The sequence below is a fragment of the Ammodytes marinus genome, assembly GCF_949987685.1.
Source record: "Ammodytes marinus genome assembly, chromosome: 22".
Classification (NCBI taxonomy): domain Eukaryota; kingdom Metazoa; phylum Chordata; class Actinopteri; order Uranoscopiformes; family Ammodytidae; genus Ammodytes; species Ammodytes marinus.
Window position 1 is genome coordinate 10,463,966 of NC_137226.1, and position 22,349 is coordinate 10,486,314.

A 22,349-nucleotide genomic window follows, 5' to 3' on the forward strand; every position below is an offset into this window, starting at 1 on the left:
TTCAGTAAGAGCTGTATTAAAGAAAAAATATGTGCCTCGTCTCCAGGGAGCATTTTTGAGATACTGTTTGTAATGCATTAACTTTGATATTTTGTGTTTTTTTTAATGTTTGTATAGGCAGATGAAGGACCAGTCGAAGAAGGTGGCCAACATGAAACACAAGGAGCAGCAGGAGAAGAGCAAGAACGCCATGATGATGGACGAGGCCAAGAAGAGGGAGGACAATCTCAACGAAAGCTCCCAGCAGATCAAGGTATACGGAAGGAGGAAGAGAGAGAGATAGGGGGCTGAAGTGGAAGCTGGAAAAGTGAAAGGGTGGGGGGAGGGGGGGACAAGAGGGTTAGACAGAAAAAGTTTTCACTCCTACTCTCCGTCCTACCTTGAATATTATTCTGCTATCACAACAATGCTTCATCATAGTGTGACAACTGTGACAGGGAGCAGCCTGAGGCAATGTCAAACACGCTCGCTCGCTCATCCATTCTCTCTCTTTCTCTCACACACACACACACACACACACACACACACACACACATGGATGCAGCTTGCACTCTGGGAGTGTGTGAGAGGGGGTAGCTGAAGAGGATGATTGACAGGCAGAGCAGATGGAGAGAAGAGAGGAAGGGGTGAAGCGAAAGGATGGAAGTCAGGACCATAGGTGATTGAAGGAGATATAAAGCATTCACACACTAAAAGTGAGAAATACTTCCTAATTGTCTGCTGGGCTGTCAAGTGACCACACGATGAATACAGCCAAGTGCAGGTTGATGATTATGACTGTGGTTTTAATTCATATTTTGTCTTATTTTAAGGTTTTCTTTTTACTTCTACATATCTACCTTCAAGTTGACCTTGTTCACCACTAATTTCCCCCTAAACTCACCCTGACTTTCTCCTTCCTTTTTTCCACCCTAGTCTGTCCTCCTCTTCCTCCTCCTCCCCCTCTTCCAGTAATCGTAAGCTTCTGTGGCCTCCCTGATTAGACGCAGCTGAAGATGAACACAGTCTTTTCACTGTTTGTGTGCGTGTGCGGATAAGCGTATGCAACCCTTTAGCTATGATTGATCTCAGGGTTTTCAAGGAGTTTGGAAGTTGTCATTTGTGTGTATGCGTGTGGTTGGGAGATGAGCTGATTGCTCTGAGTCACTCAGACTTATGGGACCGCAGCGGTCACAACCATAACTGGTGTTTGTGTCAATTTCTAAGCCGGTTCTGCATAGTTCAACCAGCGCCGAAGACTATAAATGGAACGTGGGGGTATAATTCAGACCGTGCAGTTTAATACAACACAATAAGAAGATTGAATTGAATTAGAGTTCCACCTCAGGTCTGCATAGTTAGACACCAAGTCACGCCGGAGCAGGATTCAGATTCACAGCACATGTGTTGGGAGATGCCCTGGAGGTTTTGGTCATGGCCACTGTAATGCCTCATCCACCCTCTCACACTCAACCCCACAAGTTATTCATTCAACTCTAATTTTACCCAGAAAGTCAGTGTGCCTGGCATGAGGGGAAAAATGGCTCTTTGTATTGGAATTGGTGGGGGAAGTTCATGTTCCCCTTTTACAGCTTATGTGTGATCAGAAATCCCAGAGAGTCTACAGATGCAGATGGAGATCACACCGTCTAATTTTGCAAGTCTTTTGTCGCGCTTTTCAAGAACGCTGAGTTGAATAAGAAGTGGTCATGGTTCTCCCCCCTAGGGATGCGACAGCGAAAGTTGCTGTTACGTGAAATTGTGAAAAAGTGATTAATTAATACACAGTCCGTCAGAGGTCAGATCAATGAAGGTTCTGTCTGTGCTGTGTATGAGTTAGCAAAAAGTTAGCGATTTTCTGGCTGGTGTATGGCTCAGCCTCCCTTAAATACTATTTTTACACACCACAAAACCATGTGATGACCCAGGATGAGAACATTTTGACGTTTAAATGTCAAGGGTTTTAATTTGGCCCATACTTTGCTCTATTACCAAAGCATTTGCTAATATACTTTGTCAATTAGCAAATGTTAGCATGCTAACCTCACAGAACTGGCTGTAGACTATCTGTGTTGTTCTTTAATGAATGCTGTATTTATCATCATGTTTATGCTCTCTTCACATTGCATTCTTTCTTTTTGAAGGACTCTCTCCGTCAGAAGGAGGAGCGCATCGAGGAGCTGGAGGAGGCGCTGAGGGAAAGTGTTCAAATCACAGCGGAGAGAGAGGTGGTGCTAGCCCACGAGGAACATGCCCGCGAACACTCCGATAAACAGGTACCGTCGCTCTCATCAGCAAATACACTTACACATAGCTGTGCGACTGCATGTCTTAAGAGAACCCCTGACCTCCCAAACAGTAAAGTATGTGACCCAAGCCTTTCCCTAAAGTCAACCCTTATCAGTTATTTATTGATACAAATACAAATATATGATATGTTTCTGTCTTTGTAAAAAAAAAAACAGCATGAGAAAACAAACACAGATCTTTAGGGCAACATAGAAACTCTGTCTGACATAGCTAAACACGGCTATATCCACAGTGGCTAATGGCAACAGCAACACGCATTGCCCTGTGCCAACTGAGCTCATACGTGTGTGTGTGTGTGTGTGTGTGTGTGTGTGTGTGTGTGTGTGTGTGTGTGTGTGTGTGTGTGTGTGTGTGTGTGTGTGTGTGTGTGTGTGTGTGTGTGTGTGTGTGTGTGTGTGTGTGTGTGTGTGTGTGTGTGTGTGTGTGTGTGTGTGTGTGTGTGTGTGTGTGTGTGTGTGTGTGTGTGTGTGTGTGTGTGTGTGTGTGTGTGTGTGTGTGTGTTTGCCCAGTCACTCCTCATTTATAGGAGAGGTAAAGAAATATATCCCTATTTTAAAGAACAGCTAGTATTTTGTCCACTTCTGCAGGTAACACACAAACAGCTTCTTATTAAATGGAAGCGCTTGCCGACCACTCCAATTTTGTAATCTGTTTTATCTATACTAAGACAGTAGGAAAGCTCATAGTAGTGGATGTTATGGGAGGTTCAGAAGGTAAGGGGTTTAGTGGATTCAACCTCAGACCATTGGGAGTATGTGTGTGTGTTGTTCCCCTGGGTAACCACCAGTGACTTAACGAGGCCATAGAGATGGGAAATGTTTCTCGGAGCCTGGATGGGTTTTGACAAGTGGGGAAAAAACAGCGTGGGCTGTTAGGATGAAAACTGTACTGAGAAAACATGGCCCCGCTGTAGCTGTTGGCAAAACAGCTGGACTCCATTGTTATTACTGCCTCTAAATGTTGGCCGTCCTCTCTGGCCTTTGCTTACCATGGGACTTCTGGACAGACGCATAAAGACAGGCATGCAAACACGCATTTTACTGCCGACACCCTCGTCCATGGTTAATGCCACGGCAAAATGAGTTCCAGATAGACAAATGTAATGGCAGAAAAAGACGGACCATGTGAACAGACAAGCAGATGGATGGAAGTAAATGATGGACAGACAAGCAGGGAATTTTTTTTATGGTCGCTTGGTCATCGCCATAAAGAGTTGTGCTCTCTTAGCAAAGATGCAGCAAGGCTTATGAAACAAGTGCAGACATGTTACTTTCAAACTCGCATAACTTTATTGCAAGCTCCAGTCAAGATTCTGAAGTTACAAAGATGCTTGTGCATGTGCATGTGCTACACGAAAACATGTCCAAATTGATTTACACTACCGCTTGGATTTTCCTTTTGATGTTTATGACGCAACCAAAAAGAAATAGCAATTTGGAGGTTGATATTTGACTGCGGCTTTAATGATGAATTTGAATGAGCAATGTGTGCTGTTTTGTGAAGTATGTAAAAAAGAGATACTTCACTAAACCCTTAATTACCACAAGAGATGCCCTGTGGAGCATTCTAAAATCCTAGAATCACATGTTTAGCCACAGCCGTTCTCCAAATCAAATGACAAAATACTGTGGCTTTTACAGATTAAAATGTTGTTGAAAAGTCTATTAAATCTATTCTATGATGTGGCAATGCTATGGTTTGAGTTGGTTAGGTTTAGGCACAAAAACAAGTTGGTTAGGTTAAGAGAAAGATGTTCTGAAAGTAAGAGTACTTTGATCGTCTTGGTTACAAAATGAACCATGTGGTTAAGAGTAGAGAACGACTGTAGTCACGCTTAAGAGAAAAACAATGTTGACGATGGTGATTGGAATCTGGAAACAAACCTGCTGTGTTTAAGTCAGCCATCCAACATAGTGCATAGTTTCATGTGCCAAAAAAAGTCCATGCTCAGGGAAGTGTAGTTCTTTTTGATCGCCCAAGAACTCTTGGGGCGCCAGTCATTAGTGATTGGTCAAACACAAACCCTGATGGCTGCTACAGCTGGGCTGAAGCATAGCTCACAAGCGCTGGTTGCCAATGGTATCAAAGTTTTGTAATTTGGTTTCCAGTGTACTCAAAAATGAGATGTGTGCTAATGAAAGCACAAACAAACGAGAAAACCCATTTTCCACCTCTACAGGTCTTATTTCTGTTGTTGCATCATTTCATCATATCCCCGGTAACTCCCAAACAAAAACACGATGACTCTGTCTTGTCTAAAAAATTGCGTCACAAAAGCTGCCTTCATTTTTAATTCCATTATCCCACTAGATTGCCTAATCCTCATGGTTCTTCTGATCTGGTGGGATCAAACGACAGTGCGCCAACTTTTGGTTTCCTGAGTTCAGTTCCTTTGGTTTTAAAGTTCCTGGAACAATTTGGTCAAAACACCAAACCTAGGGCTTAATTACAATTCCGCACAACAGAGACACATTTGGAGAGAAGATGTTAGGCGTCTATGAGAGCAAATAGGCGTGAGGCTTTTTGGTTTTCACAAATGCAAAAGACTGGAAGAAATAAGGGAATGATGGAAAAAAATGACATCCAACTTGTTTATCCTCCCAAAGTTGACTGTGGCTTAATTTGTTAACAGAAACAGTGCCAAGCTATCACATTTGATTTACCGGCGATATATTGAAATGCTACAAAATGCTTCAAGTGGCAGCTTTAATTAGACAGAACGGAGGCCCATTTAGGCCAGGACAGGGTGCTGGAGAGCGTCCTTGTATTATGATGCCTCAGTGAAAAAGGAAACGTCAGCGTGTGGTGAACGACTGGAGATGGCAGCCAAACACTCAAAGCAGCCCTCACCCAACATCAACAACACTAACTCAGCCTTTCAGCGCGGACACATGCGCACATGCATGCACGTGGTACTCACAGACAGTAATATACAATATACAGTACATACACATAACACACCGCACACGCACACACACACACACACACACGGCGGAAAGAAGTGCTAACTGCTATTTAAACAGTGCACCGACGCAGCACAACATTGCATTCAGCCGGAGCCAGATGGACGCCACTTTGGTTTTTCTAACTGAAAATGTGTTTCTATATATACACGAGTAAATTGTAAATAAATATTTTTGCGTTCCCGTTTTTACAACTGCGTCACTGCAGTGAACCTTTCACATAATGATTTAAGAAATGATGACAGAGGGAGAGACAATTTCCTCCCTTAATGAGGACGGCCTGTTCCAAGGCTCCCACATTGCTTATTATAGCGTTGGCACATACACACACACACACACACACACACACACACACACACACACACACACACACACACACACACACACACAAATGCAGCCAAACATGTCACATTTACACACACACCGCGATTTATACAGTATATTATTTGACACACACCTTTAGAATGCAGCTGTGTATTGACAACCCGTGTGTTTGGATGTGTGTGTGTGTGTTTGTGTCGGACTGTCCCATGGTTAGGGTTTTGCCTGCTTTACCGAGACCACATGAAAATAGACTGAACCTTTTCCACTAGACATGAGTCACTACTTTATGTGTGATGCTAAAGAAAGGTGTGTGTGTGGGTGCGTGTGTTAGTGTGTGTGTGTGTCTGTGTGACTGTGTGACAGAGAAATTAGTCAACAGTATGACACTCCATTTGTCTCTTCAGACACCAAACTAAAGACAGACGTTCTTTTCCCCCAGCTACCCATATTTTATTAACAGGCCATTTAAAATTCTTGAACTCTGTGGACCGTCTTCTTTCTTTATTCCGTTTGAAATTAAGTTTGTACGCACAAAAACACACATCACACACATTCAGAATACTGAAGGGGTTGCTGTGTCCTCTCCCCCTCCGACTCCTTCTTTTCCAGCCAAGCCTCATCACTCCTCATCCCTCCATCCCTCCCTCCCTCCATCCATCTCTCCTCTCCTGTCTGAATAGCGTTTTTAACACTGCCTGTGTGTACGACTGCTCAGTATTTTGCGCTCTCTTTTGCACTTTCTTTGATCTGGTTGTCTCTCTATTTCATGTGCTTAGCATCTCTTCCTTTGTATTTCTCTGCCTCCCCATTTGCTGTACAGTTTAGCTTTTCACTCGAGCATTATTACAACTTTTCTCTTTCTCCTCTCTCTTCTCTCCTCTGCTTTTCCCTACTTGTTGTCTCCTACTCATGTATGATTGTGCCTTATCATTCTTCCTTCTTGTCCACCTCTTGAACTGTCCTCCTTTAAACCTCTCTCCTACTTTCATTCTGTCTTTTTGCCCTCCTCCCCTGTCTATTCTTTGTATCCCTCCTTTATCTCAATGTCCATGTTGTCTCTTTCCCCTATTCTGCTCTCACCTTCTTTCCTTCCCTCTTTTATTTCTGTCTCATTCTCTCTCTTGTCCCCATTTATATACCTATCATCTCCTACATCACTGTCACCATCCCCTTCTCTCTCTTTCTCTCTCTCTCTGCTCTTTTTGTATGCAGCTCTCTCACATTCCAATGCATGAGCTCACCACAGGCGGCTTTAGGTGGTCAAAGGTAACACACAATCATCACTCACTCGCCAGGCTTTTACTGTACATTTCCTCTATCATTCATGTCAAGTCAGTTCCGTCACGTTTTTACGTCTTTACAGTCTTTTGAGAGGAGGGAAAAACCAAATTTGAAGTGTACAATAATATTTGTTGAGATAGCGACTCTGTGGAATTTGTTTGGCATCTTCGGAAAGGGAAGAATCAAAAGCCTTGATGCCAATAATGGTGGAGTTAAAGCCAAACGGCATAAAATGGATTTCTTTAGATGAACAACTTGAAGATCGGGGTGGTGATGGAAGGAGGTGGGGAGTTGCTTCATAAAATGGGGGAAATGACACGATTATAAAGGTATTTAAAGTGCAACGTCCAACAAATTGTTGGTTCAAGGGAAACGCTTGCAGAAAATCTACCGGCCATATGTGATGGTATGAATGTGTGAAGAGGAGGGAAGAAATGATGATGATGATGATTGAGGGAAAAAATAGGGGGAATAAAAAAATCATCAACAAATGGAGTAATGACAGTGAAACAAGACAAAACAGTTCATATTGTCCAAACAGAAGCTGCCTTGAGATTCAGCTCCTCCTCAGGGATTCTACTTTTTTTTGTAAATTTCTGCTGTTGTCATAATTTTTTGGGGATGAAGTATATCACTATGACTGTCTTGTCTACTTTTAACACTTCAACACATGAGAAACAGGGAGTCTCTTAATGGAAAGGGGAGAGCGAAGTATCCAAACATATAATGTGTGTGGTGTCTGGGGCCAGGTCGTCTTCACAGTGAGCCAGACACTTGGACCACACACACATTAAACTGACAAACTGAAATACACCCAGAAAGAGAGAGTGACTTATAGTGATAAAATATGTATCAGTGAGGAGGACGAAAAAAACAACATAAGGAGAGGAAAGAAAACGGAGAAGAAAAATGACACCTTTTGATGTTTTTGCAATCGAGCATCTTGTCTAAGAACAGTGAATTTTTTATGTACCATTTCAAAAGCGCCGCGGGTGTCAGATGCGCACACAGGCAGAGAGAGAGAGGGAAAGACACAACATACACACACACACACACAAAGCCAGAGAGGCTCATAACACTGAAAAAAAAATTATAAAAATGTTTAAGGAATAAAATGTAACAAAAATATCAGATTCATGCAGAAAAGTTGAAAAAAGGCAGAACTCGTGTTTTAAAATGTTCACTGTGTGTGTGTGTTGTGTGTGTGTCAGGTGGAGGACCTGCTGGTTGCCATGGAGAAGGTGAAGCAGGAACTGGAGGTGATGAAAGCCAAGCTGTCATCAACTCAGCTCTCAATGGCCGAGAAGGAAGGTCACCTGAACTCCCTGAGGGCCGAGAGGAGGAAACACCTGGAGGAGGTCCTGGAGATGAAGTGAGAAACATTAAAATACACCACATGTGTATCTATTTTCTCTTTAAAACATTAACATTGACTGGTGCAAACTCTGATGGACACCTATAGGTCGTGTGCTGTGTTTCCAAATACAAACACGCCGATGATAAACAAGACATTGTGGAAAAACTGTCTTTCTTACTCTCTACCTATCCTTTTCTTTCCTTTTTTTATGCAAATTTAAAAAAATACTCAGTTAGCAGCTCCTGTACTTACACAGTGTTGGTTTGACAAAATGCTGATGTAAGCAAGCTAACATTCTAACCTTGACAGTGATACTATGCTGCATTTTGACAGATATTGTTAACCATGGCCATCTTAGTTTAGCATGTTCACATGGCAATATATTTGACTTGACACAAAATGGGGGCTACGCAAGTAATATGTCTTGCAGGTACTTGGTCATGAACCAATGTACAACCGATGACAATATTTTGACCTGGTGATGGCGCTAAAGACAAAGTCAGAGGATATAACAGTGCATCGAGGGGCTGGGACCATGAATGTGAACGATGACAATCCAGCAATATTCATCCAATCCAGCATTTGTTGAGCTATTTAATTCAAATGTCAACTAATCCTAAAATGGATTTACTTTCCCATGCTGTTTCCCCCTCACTTACTGTACTTGTCTCTTGGCACCCCACTTAACACACACTGTACAAAGTTTCCAACCAGTTGTCAGTTATTCAGATTTTTACTTGTCAAACACAACCTTCAACACTTCCCTCTGGAATTAGCAACTCTTATGCTTATCTCTAGTTGTTTCCCATGAGGCATCAGTGTTCTAGGAAGGTGGCCACTGGTCACATTGACATGATCTTCACCCGGCACCTCATCATCATCTCTCTCTCTCTCTCTCTCTCTCTCTCTCTGCTTTCTTCTTTTATCTCTTCCTCCCTGCCCTCTAAAGCCATAGAATTAAGTAGTGTGTTAATGCAATAACCATGTACCGCTGTCTAGCTCTTCATATGATTGATTACATACACAGACCCCCGCACACACACATGCACACGCTGTAACTCGGTGTAAATTTTGATGTAGGTTTAATGGATGGGTTTGCACTTTAACTGCGGCTAAGAGGAGTCCAGCGGTCCGATGATTCGGTGTATTTTCTGCTCTTTTACATCCTCACTGAGACCTTACATCGAGGTCTAATTTAGTGGAACCACGCTCTGGGGCTGAAATAGAAGCCAAGGATAATGTCCGTATTTGCAAGTCCTGCCTGTTTAAACTCGCTGTGGGACTATCTTTTACCGTGGCATCATGGGAAAATGAGGGCATGCGCTGTGATTTAGTTGTCTTGCACTCTGTTTCCTGAGTTTTCTACCAACTCTGCATTTCTTTGTTTTTGAGAGACGGAGAGAGAGAATGTGTGTGTGTGTATGTGTGTGTGTGTGTGTTTGTCTGTCCAGCAGCACATCCATTCACAGGCCAGGTGAGCAAGTTATTGGCCGTTTCATCGCCGCGGTAACGACCCGTGGGGTTATTACAAGCATCAGTGCTTCAGAATGCGTGGCCCTGTTTTCATATGTGGATTTGCGCGTGCGAGTGTGCACGTGTGCAAGCATACTATGATTGATTTATTGAAGTCTGACTTGTCCAACATTCCTTTTAAGAAAATACAGGTGTCATGATGAATATTTATGTAACAGGCACATACATACGAGTGGAGACATGCATGCGTTATTCTTTACTTCATCTACACACGCACATACAAACGCAGAACGCACAAATACATCTTACAAGCATACACACATACACACACACAGACCACCCTACACACATACGCATGATTGGATTTAAGAGTCTCTTGTGGGCAGTTCGATCTGTGCTATCATTTAACTTTACCCTCCCAAGGTCAGCCTATCCACATGTGTGTAAGTGTGTGTATAAGTCGTGCTTAACATCACTATGAGCCTCCAGTCACCACTGTGTCCCAGTTTCCATGAACAGATCATAGCTACTGTATGGAGACCAAATATTTACTCTGATCGTCTCTGGTCTTTCTGTAGTAGATACTCAACTGCACTTTATATGTTTGATCATGAGACACAAATATTTGACTAGTGCATTAAGTATGCGATGTATTTGAGTTGTTCAGAGATATTGAAATATTTTTGTGACTTTTAGGGGCGTTTTGCTGACATTTGAAACAGTACATTAGTATCATATATTGTTGTATCAACAGATTAATAAATGAATTATGTTTTCCTTCAGTTTAAATCACAACAGGCCTCGTAGAGCAGCATTTCTGTTCCACCAATATTGATTTGTTTTGAAGATATGATTTATTTACAGTTGGCACAATGGTTTCCCAGCACTTTGTTTTTTGGTATTTTGTGTGTTGCCAACACTTTCATACCGCTATCCTTTTCTACTGTTTCGTCTTGTACTGTATATCGGTTGTTTTATAATCAAAAGCTCCAATTCTCTTACCTCAAAAAACAGACTGAAAAATGAAATTCTCCTCTCAAGGCTCCCACGAATCGCCTGTGGGGTTCTTATGTTGAACTGTTGCATTCATATGTGATCATTTGACAACTTGCTGATACAAAATACCGCACTTTAATGCCCTGCCTTTAAATAATACATGGCATTTGTTCAGGCCGCCCGCAGTAAAGATATTCTTCCCACATATTTGGGAAATTGTGTATTTTTGTGTCTGCGGAAAGTCTAGATGTCTCAGGTAGCTGCTCGTTGTCTCGCTGTGAGTAATGTACACGAGGCCACCGCTCGTATTTTTCACTTAGACATTAGGGTTCGGTCAGCAAATACGTCATTTGTCTCTCTAGCTTTCTCCCACATGTAAAACATGAGATGTTTAAGGTGGCTGCGTCCTGTGTGTGTGTCCATATATCTTGGTGTAATGCACATGAAACCGTCTCTGCACACACATGCTGCCATAACTCTTTCAGGGATTGATGTCTGATTTGTTGCCCAGTTTTACATCAGTGTAGGGTTTAATGTTACTGTAAGACATGGCATATGATACGACATGTTTCAGAGGTTTCCGGGACACACACAGAATATTTTAACACACATTGCTCACGCACATTCACTCCCATGCTGAAATATATACCAACTACAACTGCAATTCCCACATTCCGTCTTGCTTTCCTTCTATTACTGCTCTATGCCATTTTACTCCACTTCTATGCTTACTTTCATTCCTGTAGTGTTCATTTCTATGTGTGTGTGTGTGTGTGTGTGTTTTTCTGTCTGTGTGTCCAACAACACACCACATACATTTATATATATAATATATTTTTTCTTTATATAGAAAGGAGGAATCAAAAGTCCCATGTGTAATATGCAACATCTACAAATATGTAAATACACACTTGTAATATGTAAATACAAATGTATTGACGCCTACACCAATAAACACATAATCCAGGGAGAGAAAATATACACACATACCTACACACATACCCACATCTGTACTGCAGGGCTCCAACATGCGCCTTTTTCCACTGATAAATCATCTGCAGCAACCTTCACACACACACACACACATACACATTCATAAAACACACACAGAGACATATTTTCTTTGTGATATACATTAAATATGCACATACTCACATTTTTCCCAGCCTTGTGTGTGCTTGTGGGAAAGTGTGTTGTCATGTGTTTGCACAGTTTTAGAGTACGCAGTTGTGTGTGTGTGCGTGTGCATGCGTGTGTGTGCATGCGTGTGTGTGTGTATGTGTGTCACGGCCGGCTGGAGGAATGTGCTGACAGTGTGTGTGTAACAGCGGGGCGTCGGGTCTAGAAATCCCAATCTGGATGAATTAAAGCTTATTTTACTCTCTGCTGTTCTGCTCCAATGACATTTAACACACATTCAAAAGATTGTGTTTGTCTTTTTCGAGAGCGTTTTATAGAGTTGAAGAGTTGAGAACACACAATAAGTTCCTAAAACGTGTTGGATTGTAGGCCTAGGTTGTTGTAGTCAAGCAAGTACATTTAATTGAATTAGGCCAAAAACACAAACTTGCCTCATAGGGATTTCCAATCTTTTCGATCTATCCGTAGACCTAGGATTTGGATCAACAAACCTCCCACCCCAAAAAAAGCCTCTTAAAGGGGAGGTGGTAATAAAAGGACATAACCTTTTCCTAATTTTGTGTTTTTTTTACTGTGGTGATGATTACTTTCAACACTTACATCACTGAGTGTGATTAAAACAAATCTTGTCAATACAACGACACCGCAATTCAACATCTTTAACAGTTGGAATTTTCACATCGTTTGTATGTAAATGTTGCAACCGTCTCCCCATGTTTATCTCAGGTTTCAGCCTTGTCTTTTGCCTTTGTTTTAGAGACTATGTTCAGGTCAAGAAGGCACCTAAAAATATCAACAGATTTTCTCACCTGTCTCTTTAAACATTATTGAAAAATACATATCCCTTCGTCCATATGTTATTTTTCCCTTTGTAAATATTGTAGCCAATAGTAATTGAATGGTAGACTTCTCTAAAACAGTAGTTTGCAGTTTACCAGAGAGACTTGTTAAGGGCAGAATGCTCACAAAAATATTTTCAGTAGAACTTTGTTGAGGTGTAAATAGTGAGTAGTAATAGTAGTGGTTTAGATTTTGTATATTACTCAGCATAGAACACATAGCATTTTTCAGTACATAAGTGTTGTGTTAACCTGTGTTAATCTTAATAACAGATCATAGATTTGTGGAAGGAGTAAGTAGTTCTGTATTTATATTATGGGTAGAAGCAATTTCTATGCTTCAAATCTAAATCTGGTAAAACAGATATTTCTTGATTTTCTTAATATTAAATTGAATTAAACAGTAAGAACATGATATGAAAATAGGCTAAAAGAGTAAGGGGAAAAAATGTAGACGAGAGGAAGGTAGGAGAAGACACAAAACAAGATGAGGAAAAGAGTGAAGAGATCAGGGCAAAAATCATAAATAATTTTTTTGGAAGAGGGCAGTAGGAGGATAATAAAGTAAAAGAACGGAGGAAGAAATGTTACTATGACCGAGAGAAAAAGAGGGAAAGCAAAGAGGAGAAAGACAGCTGTCCAACAACAACTTAGTTGAGCCAACAAAACTGCGTGATATCCCAAAGAAATTATATTTCCTCCATCTCGGTCTCCCTCGCTCCTTCCGTTCATCCATCAAGCTTTCAGGCTACAGTATTTATAGAATATATATAACCACTTACCTTATGTCCTCCTCCCAAACATTCATGCAATGTCCCAAATTCCCCATACGCACAACATTTGTCCACTAATTTATTGCACATTATTTTTTACCAGACAGGAATTAGGCATTTATCATTTTTATGAGCGTAGAAATCAGAATTTATCTGTTGAAGCAAATGTTCTGAAAAAACAAAACAGGGGAATGCTGTTTTTCAGTCTTATTTGCAAAGTTGTTATGGAGATTGTAACATTAATGATGCTCCAAAATGCAATGTATTACAAAAGCAGACAAATGAGGGCGGTGGCGACAGGACAGGCCCGAAGTAAGTCAAATTACTTTTGTTTCCTTTGCGACGGAAATAAAACATTTCATTTTAGTTGTTTATTCTGTGTGGGGGAGGGCTGCCTCTGTGACATCAGGCTCGTATTTACTGGAAAGGGATCTCCTATACGCCCAAACGAATATCAAATAATATCACATATGTCATCAATATATACAGTCGATAAGGCATATAGGATTAGGACAATTTGAGTCTTTTTGAACATAAACACAGTTTTGCGCCACGTGTACAATTGGACTATAAAGAGAGTCTGCGGGAAGTTGCTGTGCTGCTCTCTTCAGCCTCCTGCTGGGAGACCCTATGCTGATGTCTCAAGGTGAACACTATAAATTCAATTTATTTCTCCTTTGCTGCTCTGCTCTTTGTTTTATCTCCCATCCAGACTCCCTCCCATCTAACCCTCAGCCCTCTCTCGGCATCGCTCCCTTCATTCCTGCCGTCCCTCCTTCACTCCATCCCTCCCCCTCCCACCTTCCTTTCACCCTGTTCCATGTCTTTATTTGCATCCTTCCTGCCTTCCTCTCCTCCTTTCGTTTCCATCCATCTCTCCACTCCGAGCCTGCTTCTGTCTGGAAACGTCATTATTGCCTGATTTCAGTCTGGCAGGCTGTATTTCTCTCTATCTGTCCGTCTGTCTGTGCCTCAGCTGTTGTTGTCGCTACATACCGAAGCGTATCAATGGCCTGGTGTCTGTTTGCGTGCATGTATACAGTCAAAGATCCTATTTTCAATGGAACAGTGGCTCCGCTCCTCACAGCTGGAGAGCCATAACTAACAATACGACTGTAAAAGATGCACACACACACACTCACATATTGCACATGGCAACTATCCCAGTCACATTTGAAATATATGTTGTTTTCACAAATAAGACACACGTGCACACAGAGTCACTTATAAAACCAGATGAGACAGCATGACGGCTTAGAAGTTTTCAGTCCCAGAGGAACGCTTGGATATGTATACGTACACACACACACACACACACTCTCATACATCCTCCCACTCAAATACATGTACACATGCTTATGGTGTGCTGCCATAAGCCAAAGACGAGCACTTTGATCCCCTCAGACAGCAAATGAGATTAATCCACAGTGTGCCAAAGAGTGTGTGTGTGTGTGTGTGTGTGTGTGTGTGTGTGTGTGTGTGTGTGTGTGTGTGTGTGTGTGTGTGTGTGTGTGTGTGTGTGTGTGTGTGTGTGTGTGTGTGTGTGTGTGTGTGTGTGTGTGTGTGTGTGTGCGTGTGCGTGTGCACGCGTGCACGCGTGCACAAGTGTGACAGACACGTTGAGAGTTTAGTATGACAAAACAGGGGCACACAATTTTGAGTTTGTCTTACACGCTCAAATCAGGGCGACCCGCTCTTCGTCTCGCTCTTTTTCCCTCTCTTTCTCCTTCACTCTCTGTACTTGCCTTCTCTGCCCTCTCTACTCCTCTCTGACTCTAGCTGTCTTCCTCCCCGATTTTTTCCTCCCTGTCCCATGTGAGAGACTGAGGGAGAGATTGACTTGGAAAAAAAGAAGCAATAAAAAGACATGCTTCAGCTAGAAGTTGTACTCAAATAACAGGGTTTTCTGAAAGTCTCTGATGCCTTGCAAACCAGCGATCTTATGCATATACAGCAGAAAACTTTGTCGTATTTTAGTGCTGACTCTTCTGTACTGTCGTTTTATGTGTAAAAATCACATGTCCCGCACGGTTCTCACGCCAATTAGGCAGACTGGATAGAGCTGAATAAGGAGCTGTGGACAAAACGTTCAGAAAGATGGAATGGAACAAAACAACTCATCACAACAAAATGACACAAGTGGAGAAAAAGAACAGATAAAGACAAAAAAACAAGGATGCGCCAATGCGGCAAAAACCTAAACCATTTTCTTCAGCTGATTACAGGTTGTCCATGCCAGGCCATCGAACAGATCATTAAACAGCAATTAAAGACGGAGAGGGAGAAATAAAGAGGGGAAATATATCAAAGAGTTTAAAACAAAACATGCATTTTTTTTTAAAGCCTCTGATTGTATGTTATGAGTGCCAAACGATTACATTTCTATTCTGGAAATAATAAAAGTGTAGTAGACAGACGGGGCAGAGGAGAACAGGGCCGACTACATAGTGACAGACTTGACATTGGCTTGTGTCAATACAATGAAAAGGAAGAAAGAGATACTGAGCAAGAAAGACATGATACGGCACAATAAATACAGATATATAACCCAACGACTCTAAAATAAATTACTGCACAACTGCAATCCATTTGAAGACCTTTTCCTCCTTAATGACAAAGTTGGCTCACAGCGAGGCATTCAAGTCAGTGAACACAGAAACTGGGCGCATAAACTTACAAGATAAAGTAAATGATAGAATGGATTATGATACAGCCAACCTCTGATAATGAATTTAATAATCTGGCTTTAATTTTGCTCATAAAATGGCAACTTTGGCTGTCGGAGATCATGAAAATAATTGTATTTTATAGTGTTTTGGACCTAACCCGAGCTGTCAGTATTGCAGTAACACTTTCAGTCAAATTCATTACTGAAGAAGTGGAGTATTTGAAAAACTAAAATTGGATTGTTTCCCCTGTGAATGATTGCGTTGCTATTTTTACATGTTTGAGAACTTGTAGGTCATTGGAGTTTCTGTGCAATTAGTGGTTTAACATTCCATGTTTTTTTTACTTTATTTTTTTTCAGTTTTTGAAGACATAACCACAAACGCACATCCATTTAATGTGTATAGAAATGAGGCAAAGAATATTTTTTTTAACATTTCATAAATGAACATGCATTTGGTGTTGATAGAAAAAAAGGACAAAAAAGGGCCAGGAAAGAAAGAAAGAAAAAAATAATAAAGGAGAAAGTATTTTTGTACAATGTAAGGGCATACTGAAAGTCTGCATTGCTGATCTCCTATTGATACTGTATGAAACTTTGACAAAGGACAATGTATGGCCGTAAACAAACATATTAATGGATCGCTGTTAACCGCAATATGCACTTTTATTTGCATTTTATTTAGACTATTATCTGGAAATCTGGTTAAAATATGCACAATATTTGGATGGAGACCTGGCTATAGAAATCCTTTCAACAGTTTGGATGCTGACCGACAGTAGGCAGACAGAAACATATTTGTCACTCTACCGTTGTCAAATTAAGGAATCTCCATCTTAAATATTTGGGAGTCGCAGGTGTCCATCACAGAGACTGGTTAGTGTTATAGGGTTGAGTTTGTGCTGACAGATTGTAAGCAGATGTCTTGGTTGCTGTAGCGCAGCGTAAAAATGGATTTACTATAAAGAACCACAGTGAAGACAAAGCTGCAACTTTAATCACGCTTCTCTCTCTCTGTGTGTGTGTGTGTGTGTGTGTGTGTGTGTGTGTGTGTGTGTGTGTGTGTGTGTGTGTGTGTGTGTGTGTGTGTGTGTGTGTGTGTGTGTGTGTGTGTGTGTGTGTGTGTGTGTGTGTGTGTGTGTGTGTGTGTGTGTGTGTGTGTGTGTGTGTGTGTGTGTGTGTGTGTGTGTGTGTGTGTGTGTGTGTGTGTGTGTGTGTGTGTGTGTGTGGTCCCATGGAAAGAGCAGACTCCTGAGGACCATGGATAATGCAATTTTACACCTTTTTTATTAGTCACAGTATGTGTGTTTTTAAATGTGTGTGTGTGTGTGTGTGTCTGAGAGAGTGAGAATAAAGGGTTTTTTTCGAAGAAAAAAAGGAGCGAGAAAAAGGGGAAATGTGTCAAGAACAGATCCTCATTCTGTCATGCACTAGTCCCACCTGCCCTCCTCTCTCTCTTTCTCTCTCTCTCACTGCTTTTGTCTCTCTGCCCTACCCTGCTACTATTTCCCTCTCTCACTCCATTCCTCTCCCTCTCTCCCCCTACACATCACTTTGATTTGTTTTCCCTCCAAATCCTCCAGTTATTTTATTCCCTTCCCTGTCAATGCACTTTCTGTGTGTGTGTGCGTGTGTGTGTGTGCGTGTGTGTGTGTGTGTGTGTGTGTGTGTGTGTGTAAGCCTTCTCGCTGTCTTCTCTTTAAGCCTCTCTGATGTACAACAGCTCCTTGAGGGGAGCTTTTCTCTCCATCTCAAATACACACACAGACACACACACACATTCTCTCTTATCCTATGCACCAGCTTTAACCTATTTTCCTAACGCGCTCTTCCTCACTCTCTCTCACTTTTTACAATTTTCTCTGATGGCCTCTCGTCCCGTCTCCTCTCTCCATACTAAATCATTCATATCCAGTGTCTCTGACCCATTTCCATTTTGGACACACACACACACACACAGCTTTTCAAAAAGATTTGTCCAGAAATCCTGCTGTTCTTAGCGCGTTATTGTGCATTATACAGTGGGTTTCTTTAATCTAAGCAGTGTCAGTTAAAGATAAAAACAAATGTTCTTCCACACATCAGGACCAGGCCACTGTATTGACGCTATGCTAATCTCTTTCCATCTTAATAAACAAGGAAACTTTCCACATCAGTAAACACATTTAGTTTTTTGGGGCGTTGAATAAAAGCCCAGAACTGTAATTCACGATAATCATTTTTATCATTATTCTGCACTTTCAACGTGCCATTATCCCTTTTGATGTGTTCGGTTTAATGTGGCCTTCAAGAACAATTTCAAAGTTTTGAATGCACATAACAGCTGTGGTAGGCGTTGATCATTTTCTCAAACAAGAGAGAGAGAGAGAGAGAGAGAGAGCAGAAGTAAATGGTTTACTATAAAACAAGGCTTTATTGGCTGTCTTTGCTTTGATGCAGCACACATGGCAGGCCAGCGCTAACAAATGTTTCATATGTGTGCATTCATTGCCCTGTGATTTAGCGCTATAAACCAGTAAGTGTGTCTGTTTCTGTGTTTGTTATTGATGCTGCTGGAGGCAGTAACCTCTAAGAACACTAACTTTAAAGGTACTATTGACTCAATGTCAAAGGTATACTGTATAAATATGTTATTATATAATGTATAGGTGTTTTTGCATGTAAACTGTGTATTAGACTTTTAAAAAAAAGTGTGTGTGTGTGTGTGTGTGTGTGTGTTTGAGAGAGACAGAAATAGACAGAGTCAGCGTGGAGCAGATGAGAATAGGGGGCCCTGTGCTAGCTGGTTGTCTGCCCCAGGATAGAAGCTGTCTGCTGGGAGAGAAATACTACTCTGCAGGGCCCCGCTCTGGAGACTCAGAAACTAAACCAGTAGCTCTGTGTGTTTGTTCGACAGAGCGAGACGGAGAGAGACATGAAGAGAGGCTAAGACAGAAGGAGGAATTAGAAATGGATACAATGTAACACCCATTTGTACAAGTAGATTATGCACAGTTATGTACACCAGCCAGTCATAGAGCAGTGTGTGTGTGTGTGTGTGTGTGTGTGTGAGAGAGAGGTATGTCAAACGAAAGTCCTCCGATTACCAAGCACAAAAACTACAGAAACGAAAAGGAGGCTTAAATGAGTGAAATTAAAGACAACAGGAAGATGGAAAAAAGATTGGCAGAAAAGAAGGATTACCGTAATCAATTTCTAATTTCTTTTTATCCATCTTTCTACGCTACATCTGTGTGTTCCAGTGTGTGTGTGTGTGTGTGTGTGTCCGTGTGTGTGTGTCCATGCCTCCAGGCAGCATTACCACTGACAGCCAGCTGTGCCCTCCTGTATCTTATTACTCTCATCTCTTATCTGCTCTCTTCTCTCTCTTACAAATGTTATGCACGCCACATTCATAAAGTTGTAGGAAATTGAATTAGTCCACCCTTCTTTGAAGCAAACCAAAGCGCACAGCGCTCATGATTACAGTAAATATAATAATAATAAATACAGTCATTTTTCTAAATCTCCTGTTACCATTCAAGTGAGTCTGGAGATTCCTTTAGTCTCAAAGCTCTTTCAGTGTGTACCATTTCAAAGTCTTAACAAGTCTAGTCCCAGCATGTAGAGGGGAACCTAACCTCACTTGCCCAAAATGAAGTGGAGCTTGACATGTACCACGTCTTCTAGGGGTTAAAGAGTAAACTCTGGCGTCCTACAAGTGGCCTCCTGGGTAACCAGAGCAGACGGTGTCACACAAAACAATGGAGCGCTGCTTTGTTCAGTCGGAAACAGAGAGCAGAGTGAGGGATTATTACTAAAATAGCTCTGTGTTTGTCTTAGGCAGAGACTGGCCAATGTCACAGTGGACTGAATCTATTTTACACACACAGACACAGACAGACACACACACACGTATGCACAGATTTACAGGACAAAGCCCTGAACACACACGGACAACTTGTGAACATTCGCACACACTAAAATACACATAAGTACATCCTTATGGGCACATACACTCCTACAGAAAGACATGCTGTTATGAACCCAGACATACAACTGTCACTTGAATACACACACACACACACACACACACACACACACACACACACACACACACACACACAAACACAGTAGATTGCAGTAGTAGGTGACAGCTTGGAAGAGATAATGCAGCACACACAGGAAGTTGATGTGGGTGTGTTTGTGTGTATTGGTATGTGTGTGTGTAGAAATATGTGAGTGATCTAAGACCAGGCATTAGTGTTTCTGATAAAGTGAGGGGGCCTTAAGTGGTTTTAGGAAAGAGAGAGCCCCGGTGTGTGTGTATCTGTGTGTGTATCTGTGTGTTGGGGTAGGGGTCAGGTGCCTGGTGTGCTTGCATGTATCTGCTTACTGTCTGCCTTGTCGCTACGGCGATGACATCATGGCACACGACTGCCGAACGACGGAAAGAATGCCTCCTGTCTTCTTTACAGATGGAGAGAGATAGAACAAGAGACAAAGGACTAGGGGGCGGGGGGAGAGAGACATGAGAAATGCAGTGTGGGCGAGAGATACTGATAGTGAATAGGTGAGAGAGAGCCTGGAAGAAAGTAGGAAGAGATAATGATGTGAATGGAATTTTTTAAACAGGTTGAATAACCTGTGACATGTTCATAAATGACTGTTTTACTACTCACTACCATCACCACCTTTTATGAAGCACAATAGGAATTCAGCCTGCTACCAATTGTCAATGCATTCACAGCCAGCAACAGAAGAGGTGATTCACATCCAGTGCCAACACTAAAAGAAGTGTGCCCTTTATATAGTAAGGCGAAAAAGTAGGGGTGTGGAGGAAGTTAGTATGGCAAGGTTGATGGATGTGTAGTGCGTACCACTGAAATACAGAGATCAAAATGTGTGTTCCGAAACCAGATTTACAAAAAAATGTTTGCTTTAGTTTAGCCATAACCACAATCTCACTCCAAACCAAACCTGAGTGTTATAGTTAAAACTTTGACCTTACCCGGGGCGCTCCGGTGGCGTAGTGGATAGAGCGCGTACCATATTGGCTCCGGCCTTCGTTGCAGTGGTCGCTGGTTCAAATACGACCCGTGGACCTTTACTGCAGGTCATCCCCCCTCTCTCTCTGTCTCCCCATTTCAACTCTGTACTGTCTAATAAAGCTTGAAAATGCCAAAAAAGAATCTTAAATAAACTTTAAAACTTGAAACTTTAACCATACCTTAACCCACAGTGTATCTGCCGTATCCACAATCTTTTTCTAACTGTAAGCACGCCACAGTTGTCATGCACAAATATTGTAGAAAAAAAATACTTACGGTAGTATTGAACACAATCCAGGGTTATCAAAGTTAATGTCTGGTGATAGGTTTGGGATGAAGAACAGAAGAATTCAGCAGTAGGCATGAGCTCAAAGGCTTATCAGATGCCAAAACATTGAACAGAAGTTACAATTAAACAGGAATTGTTCTACTCTGTAAAGTTATCCGAGCAAATATTGTTTTATCCTCTGTTTCATTTATTGTGACCATTATTTTAAAATAATCTCCCGGGAATGTGGCCTTGTGCGTTTCGAACTGATAAATGCACTTCCTTGCTGGATGTTGCAAAAACAGTTGGCCTGGTTCAATATTTTCGCCAGGCGAGTCTGCATGTTTTGGTTGGAGCCACTTACTTTGGAACCCCAATCTGTGCCTACTCAGTGGTCTAGTGCAGTGTTGTTGTTGGTCTGCTACAGCCGAAGAAACAGTGTGGCATGTGGACAGATCCTGGGACCAGTATGTGACAAGGCTGCACACACAGATAGATAAGTAAATAAAATAAATAAATGTCAACAGCAGACAAAATATGTTGCCAAAACAAGAGGTAACCTCTTTCATTTTGGCTAAAAGTTATTAGGTTTTCCTTTGTCCTCCGGTGCTCCTCTATGTTGCTGTAGAAGGAAAGACTGGAAAGGAGGGTTACAGATGTACCATGACTGAATGTTTACTGGGAATCTCTCGACCTCACATGCTGTCTATGTTAATTTCACTAGTAAGGACATGTTGCCAGCAGAGCTGAGGGCATACTATGTTTTCAAGTGCCCATTGACAGTAGAATTATCTAACGATTTGGCAAAAGAGAGCTGCACTTGAAATCATTTTTAATGATCACATAGCAACGGCAGTAGCCACAACCGGCACTTGTCATAAGCGTGTGTTTAGCTCCGCAAGCTGAGATTGCCAAGCAGAGAGTGTTTAAAAGTGTGTGTGTTTGACA

At 41.6% G+C, this 22,349-nt stretch overlaps 1 protein-coding gene across 2 annotated transcripts in view; it reads left to right on the forward strand.

The window, feature by feature from the left end:
- The window catches only part of LOC307268506 (ELKS/Rab6-interacting/CAST family member 1-like), a 125,965-nt gene that overhangs the window by 53,634 nt on the left and 49,982 nt on the right, over positions 1-22,349 (forward strand). For both annotated transcript variants that reach the window (XM_080051165.1, XM_080051166.1), the window contains exons 16-18: positions 118-253; positions 2,124-2,255; positions 8,069-8,229. In XM_080051165.1, coding sequence (XP_079907291.1) covers positions 118-253; positions 2,124-2,255; positions 8,069-8,229 — 429 coding nt within the window. The remainder of the gene's footprint in view (positions 1-117; positions 254-2,123; positions 2,256-8,068; positions 8,230-22,349) is intronic.